This window comes from Acomys russatus, chromosome 8 (genome assembly GCF_903995435.1).
Source record: "Acomys russatus chromosome 8, mAcoRus1.1, whole genome shotgun sequence".
NCBI lineage: Eukaryota > Metazoa > Chordata > Mammalia > Rodentia > Muridae > Acomys > Acomys russatus.
In genome coordinates, this window is record NC_067144.1 from 17,343,736 (window position 1) to 17,366,702 (window position 22,967).

The 22,967-nt window shown below is 43.2% G+C and overlaps 1 protein-coding gene across 7 annotated transcripts in view; it reads left to right on the plus strand.

Annotated features, from left to right (window-relative positions):
• Positions 1-22,967, plus strand: part of Lrch3 (leucine rich repeats and calponin homology domain containing 3) — a 110,016-nt gene that overhangs the window by 81,912 nt on the left and 5,137 nt on the right. For 2 of the 7 annotated variants that reach the window (XM_051149807.1, XM_051149806.1), the window contains exons 14-20: positions 141-194; positions 5,100-5,171; positions 9,424-9,472; positions 10,347-10,454; positions 12,414-12,517; positions 14,494-14,631; positions 20,410-20,487. In XM_051149807.1, the coding sequence (XP_051005764.1) occupies positions 141-194; positions 5,100-5,171; positions 9,424-9,472; positions 10,347-10,454; positions 12,414-12,517; positions 14,494-14,631; positions 20,410-20,487 (603 nt within the window). The remainder of the gene's footprint in view (positions 1-140; positions 195-5,099; positions 5,172-9,423; positions 9,473-10,346; positions 10,455-12,413; positions 12,518-14,493; positions 14,632-20,409; positions 20,488-22,967) is intronic. The other 5 variants (XM_051149811.1, XM_051149808.1, XM_051149804.1 and 2 more) reach the window with 3 other exon arrangements.

Below are 22,967 nucleotides of genomic sequence, written 5' to 3' on the forward strand. Positions count from 1 at the left end.
GGTTGTGCATGTAGTCCCACGTTAGCATCTCTGGAAATGTGCCTTCACGTGTTGCTTTCCTTGTGTTTATGTACTTGTGAAATGTGTCACTTGTGTACTTAGTTTGTTTTTGACATTGCTTGTTTTCTTCACCTTCCCAGTGTCCTTTCCCATCCAGAAGGTCTCAGCACACTGACGATAGTGCCTTGTTAGTGGTAAGAGAATGTAAAGAATGTTGTTTTTAGAGTAGCTGTTGTAATTTTACTCAGAATTGATATAAATGCCATAAAACATGATGGGCACCGTCACTAACTGCTCTTTAAATAACCAGAGCTGCCTCTCTTTGTTAACCTCATGGTCTAGCCAGCCTTCGAGAGTTTTGACACGTACATCTTTCCAGTGCTCCCCAAGGGAAAACATTGGCATTAAGAACCAACCCTACTGGCTTTCTATGTGATGAGATATAATATAATAATTACTTTTTAATGTCTTCTAATTTCGAGGGTACCTTGTTAATCATTAGTTTGGCTCATGAGTCACTCCTGTGTGTTAAATGGAGCCCCACACTCCATGACACTAATTATATGTGACCACCTACTGTACTGTCTGTTTTTTGTTGTTGTTGTTGTTTTAATTTTTACAGAATGCCCTCCCTCCACCTTGCAAATATAAGCAGCGTCTCATGTGCACGCTGGCACTGTTTGGAGAAGTGGTGACGAAAGCTTCACATTCGAATCCTCCCATTTGAAGACTGTTCTTCCACACTCACTTTCAACTCAGAAAACATGGCTGGAGTGTGTCTGTTGGTGGTTTAGGATGACACTGTATTTGGTTTCATACTGCTTCATCCACCTAAAGTGAATGTAGCACGAAGGCTTTATCTAAATAAAGTGATTTTGATCAGTCTTGGGAGAGAATTCTAACCATTTATAAAATTGCTTTTCCCATCATGTTTTATGATACTATTTTTATAGAGTTGGCTTTTTAAAAAAAATTTATTTATTATGTATACAGTATTCTGCCTACAGGTCAGAAGAGGGCACCAGATTTCACCATGGATGGTTGTGAGCCACCATGTGGTCGCTGGGAATTGAACTCAGGACCTCCGGAAGAGCAGGCAGTGCTCTCAACCTCTGAGCCATCTCTCTAGCCCCCTAGATTTGGCTTTTTAAATTTTTAAATTTTATATTCAAAAGTTTTATGTCTGTAGCAACTCCTGTCTTAAGTGCTAGAAACTCCCATCTTATGTGCAGTGTGAATTACAGGCTTTAGTGTGAGGTTCTTACAATATAACTTACATTGTTGCTTAAATTCCTGCGTGTTCCACAGCCTTCATGTCTGTTAAAGTGGATAAAGTACATATTAACTGGGCAGTCTTGTTTGGTTTTTTTTGTTTTTGTTTTTTGTGTGTGTGTGGTTTTTTTGTTTTTTGTTTTTTTTGAGACAAGGTTTCTCTGTGTAGCCCTGGCTGGCCTTGGACTCACAGCGATCCACCCACCTCTGCCTCCCAAGTGCTGGGATTAAAGGCATGTGCCACCACCGCCGGCTAACGGGGCAGTCTTAAAAATGGCCCTGAGGACCAGCTTCTGGAGTATGAGCAGACAGTAACTGCCACAAGGAGTGAAAACTTAATTAATGTAAGAAATAATGAAGGTTTCTGATGCAAGTCAGTTATTTCACTCAGTTCACTCAGGTTAAACTTGCTGCTAATGACTTAGTGAGGCAGAGAATGCCTTGTCTGGATGTGGCTCGTCTGAGGCCACATAGATCAGGCTAACCTGTGTGGTCCCATGCTGGATTGCCCTCTATGCTAACCCTGAAGGAGACCAAAGATGAGATATAATCGCACATAGAGTTAGTGATAAAATCTGAGTGGTCAATGTTTTTGTGAAAGAAAAAGTAGAATTTGGGAGGGAATAGCAAAATGCCTTTAGCATGAAATCTGAAGTTGCTGTCAGCCATTGTGAAAATGTTATCTCTCTTGGCTGGAGAGATGGCTCAGAGGTTAAGAGCACTGGCTGCTCTTCCAGAGTTCCTGAGTTTATTTCCCAGCAACCACATGGTGGCTCACAACTATCTATAATGTGATCTGATGCCCTCTTCTGCCTGTAGGGGTACAAGCAGGCAGTGCACTGTATACATAATAAATAAATAGATCTTTTTATTTTTTTTTTAAATCTTATCTCAGATTTTCTCAGAACTGTTCCTCAAAGGGTTCAATTCATACTGCTCCTAAAATTCTAATTTTTTTTTTTTTTCTTGAGGCAGTGTTTTTCTGTGTGTAGCCTTGCCTATCCTGGACTTACTTTGTAGACCAGGCTGGCCTTGAACTCACAGAGATCTGCCTGCCTCTGCCTCCCAGAGTGCTGGGATTAAAGGCGTGCTCCACCTCACCTAGCCAAAATCTAAATTGTTTGGCTGGTTGGTTGTTTTTGTTTTGTTTTTTCGTGGGTTTGTTGTTGTTGGTGGTGGTTTGGTTTGGTTTGGTTTGGTTTTGGTTTTGGTTTTGGTTTGGTTTGGTTTGGTTTTGGTTTTTTGAGACTCTGTCTCCCCAGCTCCTTCTCTCCCTCAGTATTTACCACAGTCCGGGAATGTAGGGCAGTGTTTCACAACTGGGGTACAACCCCCTGTTCTATGCTGATACAACGTGTGTATCCGTTCTGCTGGAGAATTCTCAGACAGGAGTTTAAGTAGTGCACAGACCTTGTTGTTGTTGTTGTTGTTGTTGTTGTTGTTGTTGTTGTTGTTTGAGACAAGGTTTCTCTGTGTAGCCTTGGCTGCCCTGGACTCACTTTGTAGACTACGCTGGCCTCAAACTCACAGAGATCCGCCTGCCTCTGCCTCTCGAGTGCTCGGATTAAAGGCGTGCACCACCACTGCCCGGGATTTTAAAAATCTAAATTTTTAAAAAGATTTATTTAGTTAGTTATGTTTATGAGTACTCTATTTGCATGTACACCTGCATGACAGAAAAGGGCATTAGATCCCATTACAGATGGTTGTGAGTCACCATGTTGGTTGCTGGGAATTGAACTCAGGACCTTTGGAAAGGCAGCCCATGCAACTAACCACTGAGGCATCTCTCCAGCCCTAAAAAATGTACATTTTAAAAATATAGCCCGAACGAATTCTTTATGTGTCCTGGCTACTCTGTCACCATCCTTATCTCTGGGCTCCCTCTAAATCATCATCTTCTTCTCCTCCTCCTCCTCCTCCTCCTCTTCCTCCTCCTCCTCCTCCTTCTTCTTCTCTCTTCTCTCTAAATCTTCTTCTTCTTTTCCTTCTTCTCTTCCTCCTCCTTTCCTCCTCCTTCTTCCTGTTCTTCTTCCTTCTTCCTCCTCCTTTTTTTTCATTTTTGTTTTTGTTCTTCTTGTTCTTCAACTATGAAAAACCTGTCCTCAGATCTTTGTAACTGCTGTTCTCTCTGCATGGGCTGCTTTGCTGTCTGCCTAGACTCCTTGATTGGTTTATATTCATTCACCAAGGATCTGCTTAAGTATCACATCTTTAAATGGCCTTTCTGGGGCTGGAGAGGTGGCTCAGCAATGAAGGTCACTTGCTGCTCTTGCAGACAACTTAGGTTCAGTTCCCAGCACTCATATGGTGACTCACAACTATGTGTACCTCCACTGCAAGGAGTCCAATGCCCTCCTCTGACCTCCAGCAGGCATCAGTCCCACACATGGTGCATATGTGGACACATAACATTGATGCAAAACACTCAAAGATCATTATGTATGTATGTATGTATGTATGTATGTATGTATGTATATCATCATGAAGAGATGTCTCAATGGGTAAAGTACTTGCCTTGCATGAATAAAGACCTGTATTTGATTCCAGTACCCACTTTAAGAGCCATGTATGGTGGTACACACATGTAATTCTAGTACTGGGGACATGTAAAGGTGCATCCCTGGGGGTTGCTGACTAACTAGCCTAGCATACTTGACAAACTCAGTGAATAAAGCATCTACTGTGCAAGTGTGAGGACCTGAGTTTGAATCCCTAGAAGCTACATAATGCTGGATACAGTAGTGCATCTGTGGTCCCAGTGCTCTGCAGTGAGAGTGTTGCAGACAAACTCTGTAAGCCAACTGTGCAGAGAGACCCTGTCTCAAACAAGGTAGAAGGTGAGGACCAAAGCCTAAGGCTGTCCTCTGACTACACATATGCATCGTGATACTAGTGCACCTGTGCCCTCCCCACAAGTGTTTACATACATACACACACATCATACACACGAAAGACTCTGTTTAAGCTAAACCAAATGAAAGTAAAAATTACAATTTACTGTCTTTGAAATTCTAGTCATTTGGAATTGCATAGATGCAGAGACGAAATGCTAGGCTGTCTTTACAGTGTGAAGCAGAACCTTCATGACCTGACTCCTCTCCAGTATAACTTGGATTAATATTGAAAAATATTTTGATTTATGCTAGCCCTGCTTGGTTAAAAATTAATTTTCTGAGCCAGGCAGTGGTGGTGCATGCCTTTAATTCTAGCACTCAGGGAGCAGAAGCAGGCAGATCTCTGTGAGTTTGAGGCCAGCCTGGTCTACAGAGTGAGCTCCAGGTCAGCCAGGGCTACACAGAGAATCCTTGTCTCGGAAAAACCAAATAAAATAAAAATAAATAAATAAATAATTCTCTGACTGTATTTGTTTTCCTTTTCACAGAACAATAGAAGATGCATTAGTTTCAAAGCTATTTTGCTAAAGTCACGGATGTCTTAAGTTTTATTTCCATATGAAATAATTTTTATTACAGATTGTATTTTAGGGAAACATGAGCTCTGAAACATTCACTTGTCCTTGTATTTACTGTGATTTCTTAGCAGCTATAGCACTAGAATAATGCCTCTTGATTCTAGATTAATGTGATGTGAGGTTTTAGGAATATTCTGGATTATATACAGGTGGAAAATTCTATCCTGTAAATGATTGCATGGTGCACTACCCCCATCTCTCTCCTCCGTCAGCCCTGTCCTTGTCCTAGTAAGGAATTTAAGTTTGTGATGACCTTTCTTGTGCTAATTTTACTGCTTAGCTCTGCCTGCCTGCTTGCCATTTGCTAACTCAGATGCTATTTTCTATTTCTTCTTCCTTATTTGAAATTTAGTCGCTGTCAGGATTGGATCGAGTGAGCTGCGTGGCTACCCTGCCTCATTCTTCTGCCTTCACACCTCTTAAGGTATCTCTTATTGCATTAATGCACCAGGACATTCTGGGAGGGGGTTGGAGGTATGCAGGGGGTCTTATATTAACAATGGATTGGTATAATAGCAAGCCAGACTGAGGGATCGCATGCAATATTCCTAAGGTTTTGGAAGTATTTGTGTTAGCACTAGTTTCACCATCATTTCAATAGTTACTCCTCCACGCATAGTAAATGCTGCAATGGAAGTTTCACGTTTGATAAAGAAGATTTTAAAAGTTCTCCAGAGAGTGTGCCTCCCTCCACACGCATCTAAGTTTGCGACATGAGAACAGGCTCCTATGTGTCTGTGATGGTCTGGTGGCTGGAATGACTCCTCCTCCTGCTGATGAGTAGACAATGAAGAGGAGGAGGAGCAGCCATGACAGGGCACTCCCACAGCAGTGGGCATCAGCATGTTGTTTCCACCTTCCACATACTCTTCCACAGACTTTCACCCATGAAAGCCTAGACTTGAATGCTGAAGACACGAAAAGAAAACACTTTGGCTACTGTCTTATTTAGGGTTTCATTGCTGTGAAGAGACACTGTGACCACAGAAACTCTTACAAAGGAAAACATTTAATTGAGGCTGGCTTAACAGTTCAGAGGTTTAGTCCATTATCATCATGGTGGGAAGCATGGCAGCGTGCAGGCAGACACGGTGCTGGAGAAGGAGCTGAGAGCTCTACATCTTGATCTGCAGGCAGCAGGAGAAGACTGTGCTCCACACTGGGTGTAGCTTGAGCATAGGAGACCTCAAAGCCCGCCTCTGCAGTGACACACTTCCTCCAACAAGGCCACACATACTCCAGCAGAGCCACACCTTCTAATAGTGTTGTCACTCCCTATGGTCCAAGCATTCAAACACATGAGTCTGTGGTGGCCATATCTATTCAAATCACCACATTCAAGGCACCCTGGCCCCTATAGGCTTGTAGCCATAACATAATGCAAAAACTAATTCAGTCCAGTTTCAAAATTACCCATACATAACAGTAGCAAAGTTGTTTAAAAGTCCAGTGTCTCTTCTAAGGCTCTTCTGACATTCATATAATCTCTTAACTACAATCCCCTATAAAATCAAAACCAAAAAGCAGATCACATACTTCTAACATATAATGGCACAGGATATACGTTACTGTTCCAAAATGGAGGAAAGGCAGGGTAGTGAGCAAAGCAAAACCAACAACCAGTGGGGAAAACTCCAAACTCTACACCTCATGTCTGATGTCAAAGTGCTCTTTGGGTCTCCAACTCCTGTCAGCTTTGGTGACGGCAATACACTTTTCTCTTGGGCTGATGCACTCCCTGTTAGCAACTTTCTTTAACAGTTATCCCATGACTCTGACATCTCCGACGTCTTGGGAGTTCTCAGGCCAGCCAGGCTTCACCTTCACAGCTTCATACAGTGGTCTCTCTGGGCCTCCATGCAGGGACACCCCACCACGCACCTGGCCTCAGCAACTTTCTTTAGTCACGGAGGGACCACATGGCTGAAGCTGCCAAGTTCTGCTGCTTGCTGGGGCTGGAAAATAATCTAATTGTTCAATTACATCTTTACCAGCTTTCTGTTTTTACTGCCTAGGCTTAGCCTCCTAGAACTTGCTCTGTAGACCAGCTTGCTCTGGCCTTGAGCTCAGAGATCTGCATGCCTCTCTCTCCTGAGTGCTGTGATTAAAGGCATGTACCCCCCACGCCTGGACCTAAGCTTTTCTCTAATTCCTTTTCATAAGATAGACGCTTAGCTGGATGGGATCTTGCCCCAAGTTACCACTCCCTTAATTCCATTTAATATCTTTAGTCTGTTTATCTCCTTGAACACAGAATTTAGCTCCATTCCACTTCCTAGTACCCCTTTAACTCTGAACCATACTTTATTTTTTCTTTCTAAGCTTGTTTTATTTCATCAAAACGCTCTTCATAAAAATGAACTACAGGAAAGTCTATACTAGGCTGTTTTGAGTTTTCCTTTGCCAGTACAATTAATCTAAATCTCTTCAGCTTAGCCTCAGACAAACTCTTCAGACAAGAGCAAAAAAGCAGCCGCACTCTTCACCAAAATATCACAAGAACAAACTCTAGGCAACATACTAACATTCTTCTCCTCTGAAACCTCTTGAGCCAGGCCCCCACAGATCAAATCACACTCAGCACCACTGTCTTCCATGCTTTTCCTAGGATGGCCCATTAGACCACACTTAAAGTATTCCACTGCTTTCCTAATCCGAAGTCCTAAAATCCACATTTCTCCAAACAAAAGCATGGTCAGGCCTATCCCAGCAGTACCCACAGTCATGGTACCAGTTAGGGTTCTATTGCTGTAAAGAGACACCGTGACCATGGCAGCTCTTACAAAGGAAAGCGTTTAATTGGGGCTGGCTTACAGGGTCAGAGGTTTAGTCTATTATCATCATGGCGGGAAGCATCCCAACAGACATGGTGCTGGAGAAGGAGCAGAGATTTCCACATGTTAATCTGAAAGCAGCAGAAAAGGACTGTGTTCCACACTGGGAGGAGCTTGAGCATATATATGACGTCAAAACCGGCCTCCAGAGTGACAGACTTCCTCCAACAAGGCCACACCTTCTAACGGTGTCACTGCCTGTGGGCCAACCATTCAAACACATGAGTCTATTGGGCCCAAACTATTCAAACTGCCACAGTTACGTAGATGTGCTCCTCAGTGTTGCACTTGTATAAGTTCTCAATAGTGGCCTTCAGAGCTGTCTGTGAACTGTTGATCATGCTTATGGTGGCCTCTTTGGCATCAGGAAGAGCCACATGCAACTATCCTTAACAGGAAAAACAAGCTAGAATTTGAATTTATCCCCAATTGCGATTCCAGGACGTCCTTTCCTTCCCACACTTTCAAGGTCACCACACCAACACAACAGTTCCTACTAATTGTGTCATTTTGGTTGATGTTGAATGTTCCGGTCACAGTTGGGTTGTCCTTCAAGTAGGTGATGTCCAGCTATAGAGCCCATAGTGCCCAGCAGCCAGGTTCCCTTGTCACCAGTCATTGTACTTGGACACAGAAGGGTTTGTGGGCATATGAGGTGGACAGTGGTTAGGGGAGTAATTAACTGAAACTATATTTCCTTTATGCAGATAAAACTTTATGTCCATATCCATTTAACTAGTTCTTGCTCCGTTTTTATACTTGTGTTGATGAACTGAAAATGCTAGGACTTCACCAGGTGTCATGGTGCATGCCCCTAACCCTAGAACTCAGGATCCCTGTAAGTTTGAGGGCAGCTTAATCTACCTAGAGTTCCAGGAAAGTCCAAATTACACGGGGAGACCCTGTCACATAACACCAAAAGAAAAATATTAGTACTGAAATAGTCTAGAAACTACATGTTATTTTCTGTATGTGCGTGCATGTGTGTGTGTGCATGTGCACATGCATGTGTGAGTGTATAGTGTTATGGATTGAACCCAACATATAGTGTATATATAACCCATCTACCACTAAGTCACACCCGAGCAGTTAGCTATCATGCTGTGTGTGTGTGTGTGTGTGTGTGTGTGTGTGTGTGTGTGTGTGTGTGTGTGTGTGTGTTTTGTTGAGGCGGGGTTTCTCTGTGTATCCTTAGCTGTCCTGGACTTGCTTCATAGACCAGGCTGGCCTGGAACTCACCTCCTCTGCCTCCTCTAGTGCTGGGATTACAGGCATGTGGCACTGCTCTGGGCTTTTTGAGGCCAGCCTGGTCTATAAAGCGAGTCCAGGACAGGCAAGGATACACAGAGAAACCCTGTCTTGAAAAACAAAACAAGGGGGGAAAAAGTGGTAATCACTGGGCGGATCTCTGTGAGTTTCAGACCAGCTAGTCTACAAATCAAGTTCTAAGACAGCCAGAACTACACAGAAACCTGTCTTGATAAAAAGAGAAAGAGAAGAAAGAAAAAGGAGGAGGAGGTAGTGGAGGAAGAGGAGGAGGAGGAGGAAAGAAAGAAGAAACAGAGAGAAATTGATCGATTCTCTTTCCAGTATATTTCTCAATAATTGTTTTTACCTTAGAATGATCCTTTTTCACAGTGTTTGGGAAGGTCAGTTATATCTTCAGAGAATGCATTATACAGAAAAAAATTTGTCGTTTTAGGAAAAGTACAAAATAGGTGAATTTCACCAAACTTTCATTTCTAGAAAAGTTGCATGGCTTTCCTATATTTCCTAAGTTCATAAAATATGGAAACTGTCCTTTCTTGAGTAGTAACTGCTAATATATCTGTTTCTCCACAGAGTGATGACAGAGTTAATGCCACCTCAAGCTTTACTACGACAGAGACAGGTAATGGACACAAAAATGATGTATCTAATGGTTGTGGGAGAGGGAGAACAGGGACTTGTTTTATAGCCCAGGCTAGCGAGAACTGATAGTTCTCCTCTTCATCCTCCCACATCCTGGGTGCCCTGTCACCAGGCTGGCTCGCTAGCACATGCGCGCACACTCTCTCTCTTCCCCTCCCTCCCTCCCTCCCTCCCTCCCCCCTCCCTGCCCCCTCTCTCTCACTGTTCCCCAGCTCCGTGTGTGTGTGTGTGTGTGTGTGTGTGTGTGTGTGTGTGTGTGTGTGTGAGAGAGAGAGAGAGAGAGACAGAGACAGAGACAGAGACAGAGAGGCAAAGAGAGAGATGGAAAGTGAGACTGAGTTGAAAATCTGGCATGGTCTGAGCTGGCCTGTAATTTGGTATAAAGATAAGGAATATTCTGATTCTCCTGCCTCTACCTCTGGCTCCAGCATGTGGCTGTCCCATCATGCCTGGTTTCTGTGGTGCTGGGGAGCACATTGATCCAACCTGAATGCTAGGCAAGCAATCTACAACTGAACTACAGCCTCAGCCCCTCCTCACCAGAATTTCTATTTTTACTAGTTAGCCATTTGATAAGGAAAAAACAAATATGAATTAGCAGGGATCTAGGTGTGCAAGAGACTAAGTTCATTGTATTAACTTTAGTGTGCATTTGTCGATGTACTAAAAAATAACAGAATTTTACTTTTATTCATGAGAGTTCTTCATTAATGAATAGAATCATCATTTATATCATTGCCATGTTTGATTTGATGTTCTTCATTTATTGGACTTTTGTGACATTTGTCTACATCGTCTTTGATGTCTTTCCGTCTCCTTTAACATCATCACCTTGCTTTTCCATGCTGATGTAGCTCATCATTCCCCTGCATATTCTTTTCCTGCTGCTACCCAGAGAACTCAGCCCCAGCGCCCCGAAAGCTTCCTTTTCCGAGCTGCTGTTAGGGCAGAAACTAGTAGAGGTAAGTGGCGGCAATGTTAAAGGCACCGCAGAGAGTGGGATGGCTTTTACACAGTGCCATGGCCTCTACATGCTTTCCAGCTGCATACCTAGCTGTCATCTCAGTAACATTAAACCAGGAGCATCTTGGGTTTTTGTTTAGATTAGAAACTTTCTCAGTACCATATAAAACAAACTGTTTCAGCTATGCATGATGGTATATACCTGTAAGCCGCACATTTAGAAGGCTGAGGCTAACCTCAGGTTTGTTTGTTTTGTTTGTTTCTTGAGACAGGGTTTCTCTGTGTAGCCTTAGCTGTCCTCGACTCACTTTGTAGACCAGGATGGCCTTAAATTCACAGAGATCCATGGGCCTCTGCCTCCCCGAGTGCTGGGATTACAGGTGTGCCACTGGGCCCAGCTGGCAGTAGGTTTTAAGCCTTGGTTTTAAGGCTAGTCCAGGCTACATTTTAAGATCTGTCTCAAAAGCTAAAACCATAAAACAGATTGAACAAGTAAAATCCTCTTTCAGTTAGAGAATGTTTTTCCCTTATTATGAACTCTTTCTCAGGTCTTTCTGTATCGATAAACTATTAAAGATTTGTATATCTATTACCAGCAGTTAATACCCTGAAAAATATGCAGATGCATAGAACAAAAGATAGGTACAAAAGCATTCACAGCAACAGTTTTATAATGGCACAAAATTGAGTGTTCACAAGTAGAGAGGGGACGTTGTGCAAGCAATGAGGAACGACACAGCAGCACTGACGGATCTGGACTATCCCTGCTGATACCTCTATCATGTTGATCAAAAGAAGCTGACACAAAGAATATTCGCAATCTGGCTTAATTTATACAAATTTTCAAAAGTGGACAAAATAAATCTATGGTGTTCAAGGAAGGGATATTGTTACCTTTGGGTTCCATGGGCAGAGAATGTGCAAGAGACTTAGAGATACGAGTAAGTCTCACTTACAGCACTTAGCCTTTTTTTTTTTTTTTTTTTTTTTTTTTTTTGGTGAGGATGATTTATTGGCCTCTGTTTAGAACTGTGTGATTTTCCATATAAGTGGTATTTTCCAATAAAAACATTTGTAAGTGGATGTAACTCAAACTAAAATGTTAATACTGTTCTGCCATTATAATTGTTTACTTGAAATTTCCAACTGGTGCTTTAGCTACTTGTCTAGCCCACTACCCCTTCCAATTTACTTAATAAGCCCATTTTCTTATAATAATGATGCTTTAAAAACAAAAAACAAGAAAACCCTTTGGGACTGGAGAGACGGCTCAGAGGTTAAGAGCATTGACTGCTCTTCCAAAGGTTCTGAGGTCCTGAGTTCAATTCCCAGAAACCACATGGTGGCTCACAACCATCTATAATGTGATCCGATGCCTTCTTCTGGCCTGCAGGTGTACATGCAGGCAGAGCACCTTATACATAATGAATAATTTTTTTAAAAACCTTTATTGTTTTACTTTATGTGTGGGGGTGTTTTGCATGCCTGTCTGTCTGTCCATCACATGCACGAGGAGATCAGAATAAGGCATTGAATCCCTGGGGCTGGACTGACAGGTGCTTATGAGCCACCGTGTGGTGCTGGAACCAAACCTGGGTCATCATTTTTTTGTATGTTCTAGGTTTTTGAGACAGGGTTTCTCTGTGTGGTCCTAGCTGTCTTGGACTCACTCTGTAGACCAGGCTGTCATTAACTCAGCGATCCACCTGTCTCGGCCTCCCAAGTGCTGGGATTAAAGATGTGTGCAGCCATGCCTGGCCAAAGCTGGGTCTTCTGTCTACAAGATCAATAAAAGACAAGTTCTTTTAACCATTGAGCCATCTTTCCAACCCCCAATGATAATGGTTTTAAAATGTAAGTTCAGCAACTAGAAAATGTTGTATTGGCAAGGAAACCTGCCAGACAAATATTTTTTCCTAGCGTTGGCAATTGACCTCCCCACTTCGTGTCTGTTGCAGGCCGTGCTTCACCCCTTCTGTCTCCTGCACCTGCGACTGACTCTTCAGATCCTTTAACAAGACAGAGAGAAGAAGAGCTGAAACTAATAGAGCAGCTGCGGAAGGTGTGTGCTTTATCTCCGCATTTGCACTTTGGTAGTCCACAGCCTTAGGCCACACGCTCATTAGGCCAGTGGTGTCCACTGTGTACACACACTGTATGTGCTTTGTGCTGAGTGTAAAACAGATTTCACCATTGAGGAAATTCCTTTAACCTTTTTATTGAGAAAATCAGATGAATAACTCTAAAAGTTCACTTTATAGCCATGTTCCTTTTCTTTTTTCCCCATATCTGTTTTTCATCATATTAAAAGGCACTCTAAGAAGAGCACTTACAGTGTGTGAGTGCCAGGTCTGGTGTACCACAAGGACAGCCACTCAGTAGTAATCTGAGGTAACAGGATGATCACCAGTTTGAGACCAGACTGTGCTACATAGCGAGAACCTTTCTTAGAGAGAACTTAATGTACATGTTGAAGGATTGGCTATTTTGTTTCAGATTCGAACAAGAATCTAATTGTTTGTGGAGACAGATTCTCAATAGTAACTCAGGCTGACCTTGAATTCTCGGTTTTTCTCCCTGTCCCTCTCTAGTCTGGAATTACAGGCACACACTACCATCCCAGGACGTGGTGGTTTCCTAAGTCACAAAACTGTAGTCATTTCTTTTGTGCTTTTGTACCACTGTGATCTGGGCGTGATACATGCTTCTGTCTCTGTGACCTGGGCATGATACATGCTTCTGTCTCTGTGACCTGGGTGTGATACATGCTTCTGTCTCTGTGACCTGGGCGTGATACATGGCTTCTGTCTCTGTGACCTGGGCGTGATACATGCTTCTATCTCTGTGACCTGGGCGTGATACATGCTTCTGTCACTGTGATCTGGGCGTGATACATGCTTCTGTCTCTGTGACCTGGGCGTGATACATGCTTCTGTCTCTGTGACCTGGGCGTGATACATGCTTCTGTCTCTGTGACCTGGGTGTGATACATGGCTTCTGTCTCTGTGACCTGGGCGTGATACATGCTTCTGTCTCTGTGACCTGGGCGTGATACATGCTTCTGTCTCTGTGACCTGGGCGTGATACATGCTTCTGTCACTGTGACCTGGGTGTGATACATGCTTCTGTCTCTGTGACCTGGGCGTGATACATGCTTCTATCTCTGTGACCTGGCGTGATACATGGCTTCTGTCTCTGTGACCTGGGTGTGATACATGCTTCTGTCTCTGTGACCTGGGCGTGATACATGCTTCTGTCACTGTGACCTAGGCGTGATACATGCTTCTGTCACTGTGACCTGGGCGTGATACATGCTTCTGTCTCTGTGACCTGGGTGTGATACATGCTTCTGTCTCTGTGACCTGGCGTGATACATGCTTCTGTCTCTGTGGCCTGGGTGTGATACATGCTTCTGTCACTGTGACCTGGGCATGATACATGCTTCTGTCACTGTGACCTGGGTGTGATACATGCTTCTGTCACTGTGACCTGGGCGTGATACATGCTTCTGTCTCTGTGCATTACCAGCTTGAGTTAGAAGGAAACTGGGGACTATAGGGGGTTTGGAGGGGGTTGAGTTTGTTTTGTTTTGAAACAAGGTCTTTTTTTGTGTCCCTGGGCAGCACCCCAGACTGGCCTTAAACTTGTAATTCTTCTGTCGCCCCAGCATCCTGAATGCTGGGGTTACAGGCATATGTCATCATGTCCAGCTTTTTCTGGATTTCTTTTTTTGTTTTGTTTTGTTTTTTGTTTGTTTGTTTGTTTGTTTCAGTGTGCATCGGTGCTTTGCCTGCCTCTCTGTCTGTGTGCAACTGTTGGATCTTCTGGAACTGATAAGACAGACAGGTGTGAGCTGCCACGTGGGTGCTGGGAATTGAACCCGGGTCCTCTGGAAGAGAGCAGACAGAGCTCTTAACTGCTGAGCCATCACTCCAGCCCTTTTCTGGATTTCTAGCTAGATATATCCCATTGTCTTGTCTCTCTGTCCTATCTGATAATTACTCTTCAGTTGATGCATGACATTTCCTGTCCTTGCAGCATATTGAGTACCGGTTAAAGGTATCTTTGCCCTGTGATCTTGGAGCAGCTCTCACTGACGGTGTTGTGCTTTGCCACTTGGCCAATCATGTTCGGCCTCGATCTGTCCCAAGCATTCATGTTCCGTCTCCAGCCGTGGTGAGTTGTAGTCCCAGACAGCATTGGCTGTTCATCGGAAGCTTTTCAGCTCAGTGGGTCATTGTGCTGGGAGCTAGCGATGCAGATGCAAGGAGCCAGTCCCCTTCTTCCTGTTCTCACTTTGACTAGAGAAAATGCAGATACATAAACAATAATTTATGTATTGAACATTGAAGAGGAGTGTAAGAAGTGTGCTATGCAGGTACCAAAAAGGGACCAGTTAACTACCTAGAGAATTCAGTGAAGCCTTTTGGAGGAGAAGTTGCACTAATTCAGTTATGAAGTGTGGATAAGAATTGGCCAGCTAGCAACTGAAATCAGCTGTTCAGAATAGATCACACACAGGGTGGGTGAGAGGGTGCACATGACCGTGCATGGAGCTAAGTGGTAAGCCTAGGCTGTGTTTTAGAGGCCTTAAGACATGTAAAGGAGTTAGACGTTTGTATTAGTGTAAATAGTGGGGAAATTTTGAAAGTACTTGATGATTGTTCAGTAGGAGTAGCCGTACAATGCACACTGCTAGAACTTCACTAAGGAGGGCTGGCAAGATGGCGCAGCCAATAAAGGATCTGTCCACTAAGCCTCAGAGCCTGGTTTGCAGTGGAGAGTGATCATGCAGAAAAGACTCTTTGTACTTTTCTGTCCATTTATAGTTAGCAATTTGCTGACCTGACCCTTGGCCCCAGACTGGAGCCAGGCTTATGACTTGTGTCTGCAGACTGGCTGCCCTGTTTGCTCTTTGAGTTCATTTACTGTTTACCTCCTGTGGAATCTTGAAATGTGTCACTAAGAGGCTTTCTCCTTGAAAGGCCAGTCACTTATGAAGCAGTCATTTTAAATATCAGATTTTATCCAATATCATACTGTTTGAAGAAAGTTTAGATTCATCTTTACAGAACAGTGCTATAGGGGCTGGAGAGTGGCTAAAGAGATGAAGAGCACTGCTCTTGCAGAGAACCTGGGCTAGGTTCCCAGCACCCACATGGTGGCTCACAACCATCCTTAACTCCAGTTCCAGGGGACCTGATGCCTTCTTCTGACTTGTGTGGGCACCAGGCACACAAGTGGTACACATACGAGCAAAACACTGAAACAAATAAATAAATCTAAAAACAAATTTTTAAAACAAAACAGTGGTATAATAGTAGTAAGGGTTGGCAAACAAGGGCCACAGTAAAGAAATCCATCATCTTCTCAAGTGGGCAGGCAGGGGTCAAGCCAGGAATATTTCCCTATTGGTAAACTAGCTAATTTTCCTCTTTTTGGTTCTCAGTAAGAAATTAAGCTATATTCAGATAGCTGTTCGGCCTCACTAACTTGGAGAATACACTTCCTTGTAGAAGTTGGATCAGGGCCTTTGGACATTGCCGTTTACATTTTCAGTCATCTTCCTTTTTTTATTATGTATATGTGTATATCTGAATATGGGTCTATACAAATGAGCTCTGTCCTGGCAGAGTCTAGAAGAGGGTGTCACGTCCCCTAGAGCTGGACTTAGAGGTACTTGTGAGCTACCATGTGGGTGCTGAGTTGAACTCTGGTCCTCTGCAAGGACAGTATCCACTCATCTTCTGAACCATCTCTCCAGCCCTTAATAGCCTTCTTAAAATGAGTTTGTTTTACTATATATGCTTATTAATGCTTTAGATATGCTGTTAAAAGGGTTTCCTTATATTTTAAGAAAAAGGTTTTTAAATTGGGGGAGGGGTGTGCACGCACGCACCTGTACACGTGTGTCTGGATGAGTTTATGTGCGGCATATGCATGCAGGATTTCCTGGAACTGAAGTTAGAGGTGGCTTTGAGCTATGAACCAAGCCCATCATTCCATCCCCACATTTTGCTACGTTCCTTTAATCCTGCCACTTGGGAAGCAGAGGCGGGTAGATCTCTGTGACTTCAAGACCAGCCTGGTCAGCTCAGGCCAGCCAGGGCTACATATCGAGACCCTGTCTCAAAAACAAAAACAAACAAACATAAAAAGACAAAACAAATATAAAATTTTGGGCTCGTAAGTCGGCTCAAAGGTAGAGGGCTAGCCACACAAGCCTGGCCACTAGAGTGTGATCCCTGGACCCCACATAAAAGGAGAAGGAGTGAACCAGCTCCACAGCTGTCCTCTGACCTCCATGAGTGCCGCAGCACACATACCCACATGCCGTGTAAATGCGCATAGTGATGGTAATAATAAAAGCTATCTAAAGGTTTTAAGCTGGGTTTAGTGGGTCATGCCTGTTATCCAAGCACTTAGGAGTTTGAGCATGCAGAGCAGGAGCCAATCTGGGCTATAAAGCAAGTTTGAAGTCAGCTTGTGCTACATGAGACCCTGCTTTAAAAATAATAAAGTTGCATCAGGTGTGGTGGCGTCTTTAATCCTAGCACTCGGGAGCCAGAGGCAGGTGGATTGTTGTGAGTTCAAGGCCAGCCTGGTCTACAAAGCGAGTCCAGGACAGCCAAGGCTACACAGAGAAATCCTATCTTGAAAAACCAATAAAGTTTCAATGCCTTAAAAAAGTGTTTGAATCATTTTAAATTTCCAGAACTAATTATTTATCTCCTATTTTTTCCAGTTCAGATCTCATATTCATTGTAGGCTCTACATTATAAAAATAAGAGACTATGCTGGCAAAAATCTTATGTCATGCATGCCCTTTGAAGTGCTGGGAAAACTTATAGAGACAGCGAATTTTATGTCAGTCTTTTCTTCCATAAACATGAGTATTTCAGAAATGTAGGCTTCCCTCTTTTGTAAAACAAAGTGCTCATGGCTGCTTCTCCCGCTTAGCCTTCTCTCCTAAACTCAGACCTTGATCCTGACAAGTCTCGCCCACGTCAAAAGAACTGCTCATAAGATGAAGAAAATATATTTGCTTTTGCTTCCAACCCTGAGAAGCAGAAAGAGAAGAGAGAATGTCCAGCCTAGACAGATAAGCCACAGTGAAGCAGTTTGTCCGGTTGGACTTGAGGCTTTTTTTAATTTTGAGACAGGCCTAGAACTGTATAAAACCAATCTGGCTACAAACTCACAGAACTCCACCTCCTCCACCTCTTGAGTGCTAGTTTTTGCTCATTTAGCCTAGGCTGGCTTTGAGCTCCCATCTCCCTGCCTGTACCATCTTCATTCTAGCATTCCATGTATGTCTTAGTACACGGCCCTGCATGCTCCTTATTTGCAGGGCTGCTGTGAAAGTTACCCAGTGGCTGCTCCTCCTAGCAGCTGTCTCACCTCTCAGTTCAACTTAACCTGTCTCTGGAGCTGAAGAGGCCAGCACTGCGTGTCTGTGCACACCTTCATTTTTTTCTGGTGGCAGCAGCAGCAGAGCCAATGCCAGTGTGAAGGAGCAGGTGGAGAAGCCCAGGGCTTTCTGTCACTATCTGTCAGGAGATGGTGATGGTTCATCTTCCCACCTACCTTTTCAGCCAAGAATCTGGTGTTTGTGAGAACAGGAGCCGTGTTGGTCTGTTTTTTGTCAACTTGACACAAGCCAGGGTCATCTGGGAAGAGGAAGCTCAATTGAGAAAACACCTCTACTATATTGTCCTGGAGGGAAGTCTGTGCCTCATTTTCTTATTTAATGTTTGCTGTAAGGGCCCAGCCTACTGGGGACAGTGATATTCATGGATGGAGAGCGAGCCAGTGTAAATATAATTCCTCCATGGTCTCTGTGCCAGTGTTGACTCAAGGTTCCTGTCCTCCTTGAGTTCCTGCCTGGCTTCCCTGATGGTGACTGAAGTGTACGATGAAGTAAGCCCTCTCCTCCCAGGAAGCTTGAGAGTTATTTTTTCCGTATCCTTTACAAGTTGTCCCATCAGAGCTGGGAGGTAGTAGTCTCTTTCCTAAGGTCTCACTGGTTGCCTTTTTATCTCTTCTGACAAAGGTGACCCTAGCCCACCCTGCCTGTCTGGTCAGAATTACAGTGCTTTCACTGCTTTTATTTTGTTTCTTCTTATGCTTCGTGTTTGCAGAAAACTCAGATCTTACAAGTAAAGTCTTGTTTTCTAGAGATGACACAAGAGTCCATGCAGTTACTAATTTAAAAAGCTGTATGCCAAACTCCCTGCAAACATCTGCCTTCCATACAGGATACCTGAACTCATTTTAGGATATGGAATTCCTATTTTTTCTTACATACTGTTCCATGATAACCAACTAGGTGAGAAACAAACTTTGAGAGGATAAGAGATACCTCTTCCCCTCACCCCCCGCCCCCAGACAGAGTTTCTCTTTGTAGCCTTGGCTGTCCTGGAACTCACTCTGTAGACCAAGCTGGTCTTGAACTCACAGAGATTCACCTACCTCTGCCTCCTGAGTGCTGAGACTAGAGATGCCTCTTTATTTCTAGTCTTTAGAGATCTTTACAGAAAAGTAATCTCACTCATTAGTAATTAAAGAAATTTCCTGCATCAACCTTTCTCCTTTTGTAAAGTAGCTTTGTAGCCACTGTTAAGAATTTAATTTCCGGGTGCTGGAGCGATGGCTTAGAGGTTAAGAGCACTAACTGCTCTTCCAGAGGTCATGAGTTCAATTCCCAGCAACCACATGGTGGCTCACAACCATCTATAATGTGATTTGGTGCCTTCTTCTGGCCTGCAGGTGTGCATGCAGACAGAGCACTGTATACATAATTAAGAAAGAAAGAAAGAATGAATGAATGAATGAATTTAATTTCCAGCCAGGCAGTGGTGGCTCACACCTGCAATCCCAGCACTCAGGGAGACAGAGGCAGCTGGATTGCTGTGAGTTTGAGGCCAGCCTGGTCTACAAAGCGAGTCCAGGACAGCCAAGGCTATACAGAGAAACCGCGTCTCAGAAAGAAAAAAAAAAAAAAAAAAAAAAAAACACCTTTAATTTCCAAAGTACCTAATGAGTTAATTGCAAAAAAATTAGTACTACTGTTGAGAACACTGGCTGTTCTTGCAGAAAACCAGGTTCAATCCCCAACACCCACATGGCAGCTTGCACCTGTCCATAACTCCAGTTCCCAAGGACCCAACACCTAGATTCTACAGGCACTGTGTGTTCATGATATACAGATATACATGCAGACAAAACACTCATACCTTTAAAATAATAAAATATTTTAAAAATAGAACTAGGCATGGTAGCACATACCTTTAATCCTAACACTTGAAAGACAGACACAGTTAGATCTCTGCAAGTTTGAGGCCAGCCTGGTCTACACAATGAGGTCTCAGCCAGCCAGGGCTATGTAGAGAGATGCTACCTCAGGACTGGGAGGAGAGGAAGGAGGGGCTGTGATAAGGTTGTAAAGTGATTAAACAAATAAATGAAAATAATAATAATAAACCAAAAGAAAATAAACTGTTAATTGTAGCCATGTTTGTACAGTGAACTACTTTCTTGATGTTCACTCCAATATTCTTTTGTTATTTCATTTCCAAATTTAAAAAAAAAAAACAAACTTCTTAGCACTTTCCTTACTAAACCAAAGTAAATATAGACATTGGAAGGTGCAAACTCCTCTCATAGGTCAGCACCTATTTCTGTAGATAGCATTTTGCTGGAATGCAGCCACACTGGTCTATTCCTCCTTCTGGCTGCTTTCATGGTCCTGGCAGAATTGAGGAGTGGTAACAGTTCTGTGGCTCTTGAGATTAGCACTCACTGTTTGATCTTTAAGAAGAAGTTTGCTGAGCCCCTAGTGTACATAGCAGTAAGCATATGAAGCAACTGGCAAGAGTATTTTTAAATTTTATGTATTTATTTTTAAATCTTTGTTGATAACACAGTTTCCCTCTTTTCTTGTCTTCACTGCAGCCTAAACTAACAATGGCAAAGTGCAGGCGAAATGTGGAGAACTTCCTAGATGCTTGCAGAAAAATCGGTGTACCTCAGGTAACGGGTGTGTGTGTGTGTGTGTGTGTGTGTGTGTGTGTGTGTGTGTGTGTGTGTGTGTGTGTGTGTGTAAATGTTCTTACCAAGAGTAGCTGCAAACTAAGCTGATGACTACTAACACGATGTGTTTTTCCAAGACTGTCAGTATTCTCTCCAGCAATATTCTTTCATGTTTCCCAAATTTCCAAGATCTTTAAAGAAACTTAAGTGTTGATTTAAATAATTGTATTATAACTAATAAGTAAAAAATGATTGTTCTGTTTTCTTAAGCATCCCACTCACTGTTTGACCTAAGAACAGCTACATATAACAGAATATTTTCCCACAAATACCTTTCAGAGTGGAAATTCTTTTGTTAGCTTCAGAGTATTTTTTTTTTTAAGATTTATTTATTTTATGCTTATGAGTGCTGTTTCATGCACACTGGAAGAGGCGATCAGATTCCATTTCAGATGGTTGTGAGCCATCATGTGGTTGCTGGGAATTGAACTCAGGACCTCCGGAAGAGCAACCAGTGCTCTTAACCGCTGAGCCATCTCTCTAGCCCCACTTCAGGGTTTTTAAAAACACTTTTAATACATTCTAAATATATATATATTAATTTTCAATAATATTATCCTTCACAAAATGTTACAAAAATACAGTTCTCATGTATATTTCACCCAAATTTCCCCGATGCTAACGTCAATTATGCAAATAATATAGTTGTACAACTAGGAAATCTAAATGATAGCCCTGTTAACCGAATCAGAGGCCTAATCCAGCTTCCTCCTGTCTCCCACCAAGCTGTATCCTTTGGAAGTCAGCAGAGTGGAGACCACTTGTAAGCACGTGCTCTGTTCTAAGGAGGCAGTGCCCCCGTGTATCTCTGTTGTGACAATTCTCAGCCTGTGGGTCACAACCCCTTTAGGGGTTAAATGATCTTTTCACGGGGAGACCACCTGCATATCAGATACTTACATTATGGTTCATAACTAGCAAAATTACAGTTATGAAGTAGCAATGGAAATAACTCCATGTTTGAGGGTGACCACAACATGAGGAACTGTATTAAAGGGTCACAGCATTAGGGATGTGGAGACATGGTTTAACTGTGTTTCCTGTCATTCTGTAACTAAACATTAGTCATAGCTTTAATAAGAAAAGGAGTGTTTGCCCACTCTTTCTGTGGCCCTTTTGAAGAACAGCTGAAAATGGCTTTATTCTTGAGGATGGCCTGAGTTTTGGAAGATAAGGGACAGAGTCTTTTTGACATAGCGTTATGCTCAGGCTGGTCTTAGAACTCTGGGTGGGCTCCCTTCCCACCTCAGTCTCCAGCACTGGGACTGTGGTGCACACCACCATGCTGAACAACAGTGTAAAGGATCAACACCTTGTGTTCTGTGGTTGGCAGTTTCTGTTTTCTTATTTTATTTTCTTGCCGGAGATGGTAGCTGTGGCCTCCTACACGCTCTGCTGACCACATGTTCTGCCACTGAGCCACATCCTCCAGTCTCTAAGCCTTGGTTTCATCTAGTCTGCAGAGAGAAAACCACAAGCCTCTTCCATCAGAAATTCAGGATTGGCTCCTGGGCCTATCAGAAACACCAGTTTTGCTCCAAGTTATGCCCTGTTTAACCCTCATAGCTTCCCAGTGATGCTTTTCACCTAGCTCACCATCCTGCTCTTAATGACCAAGAGCCAGGGACCACAGGAGCATGTACCCAGGAGCACCTGTATTCCAGCTGCGCACAGTTCAGAGTAGAGAAGAAACCAGTTCCCGCCTGCCAGCAAGTCCACACCTGCTCTTTAGACCGCTGTTATTTTTCTGCTGTGTTGTGGGTTTGCTTTTCCTCTTTTCCAAACTCAAGTAAGACTTTTTTTTTTAATTCTTATGGACAAATTCAAACTAGACATTTTCATTTTATATCATTGTTTTATAAAAGCTTGTGAAGCCCTTTTACACATACTGAGACCATTTGGCATGTTTTCTCAGGAGCTGACATGTATTCTGTTCACAGTAAAAGGCCTGGTATCTGTATGTGTGCACATTAGCATGTTCCAGTACCACACCATGTGTTCTGACCCAGAGTGTGGCTGGCACTGGTGCAGAACATGGGAAGCACAGAAAGAGCAGCGTGCAGGCTCTGCCCAAGAGCTCTCCTCAGCACCATTTCCAGCCAGCCAAGCTGCCTGCCAGGCTCTACAGAGCCATCTCATCTCAGATGTAAAGGTTGTAACCGGGAGCTTCTTCAGAATGTTACGGCCGTTGCCAGCAGAACATAAAAATAAGAACATTGTACTTTAAAGCATGTGTTTAAGTCAGCATTTTCCAAGCAGGGCTTACGAGTGTTCATTACAGCCCAGCCGGTATTCTACCTGAGCTCAGCTTTCTGAAGGCAGATACAGAGATAGAAAAAGTACAGTGGTTAGACTGGGGTTCTTTACATCCACACCCCGCCCCCATCGCTGCCAGAAAGAGGAAGTGGACATCACTCCAA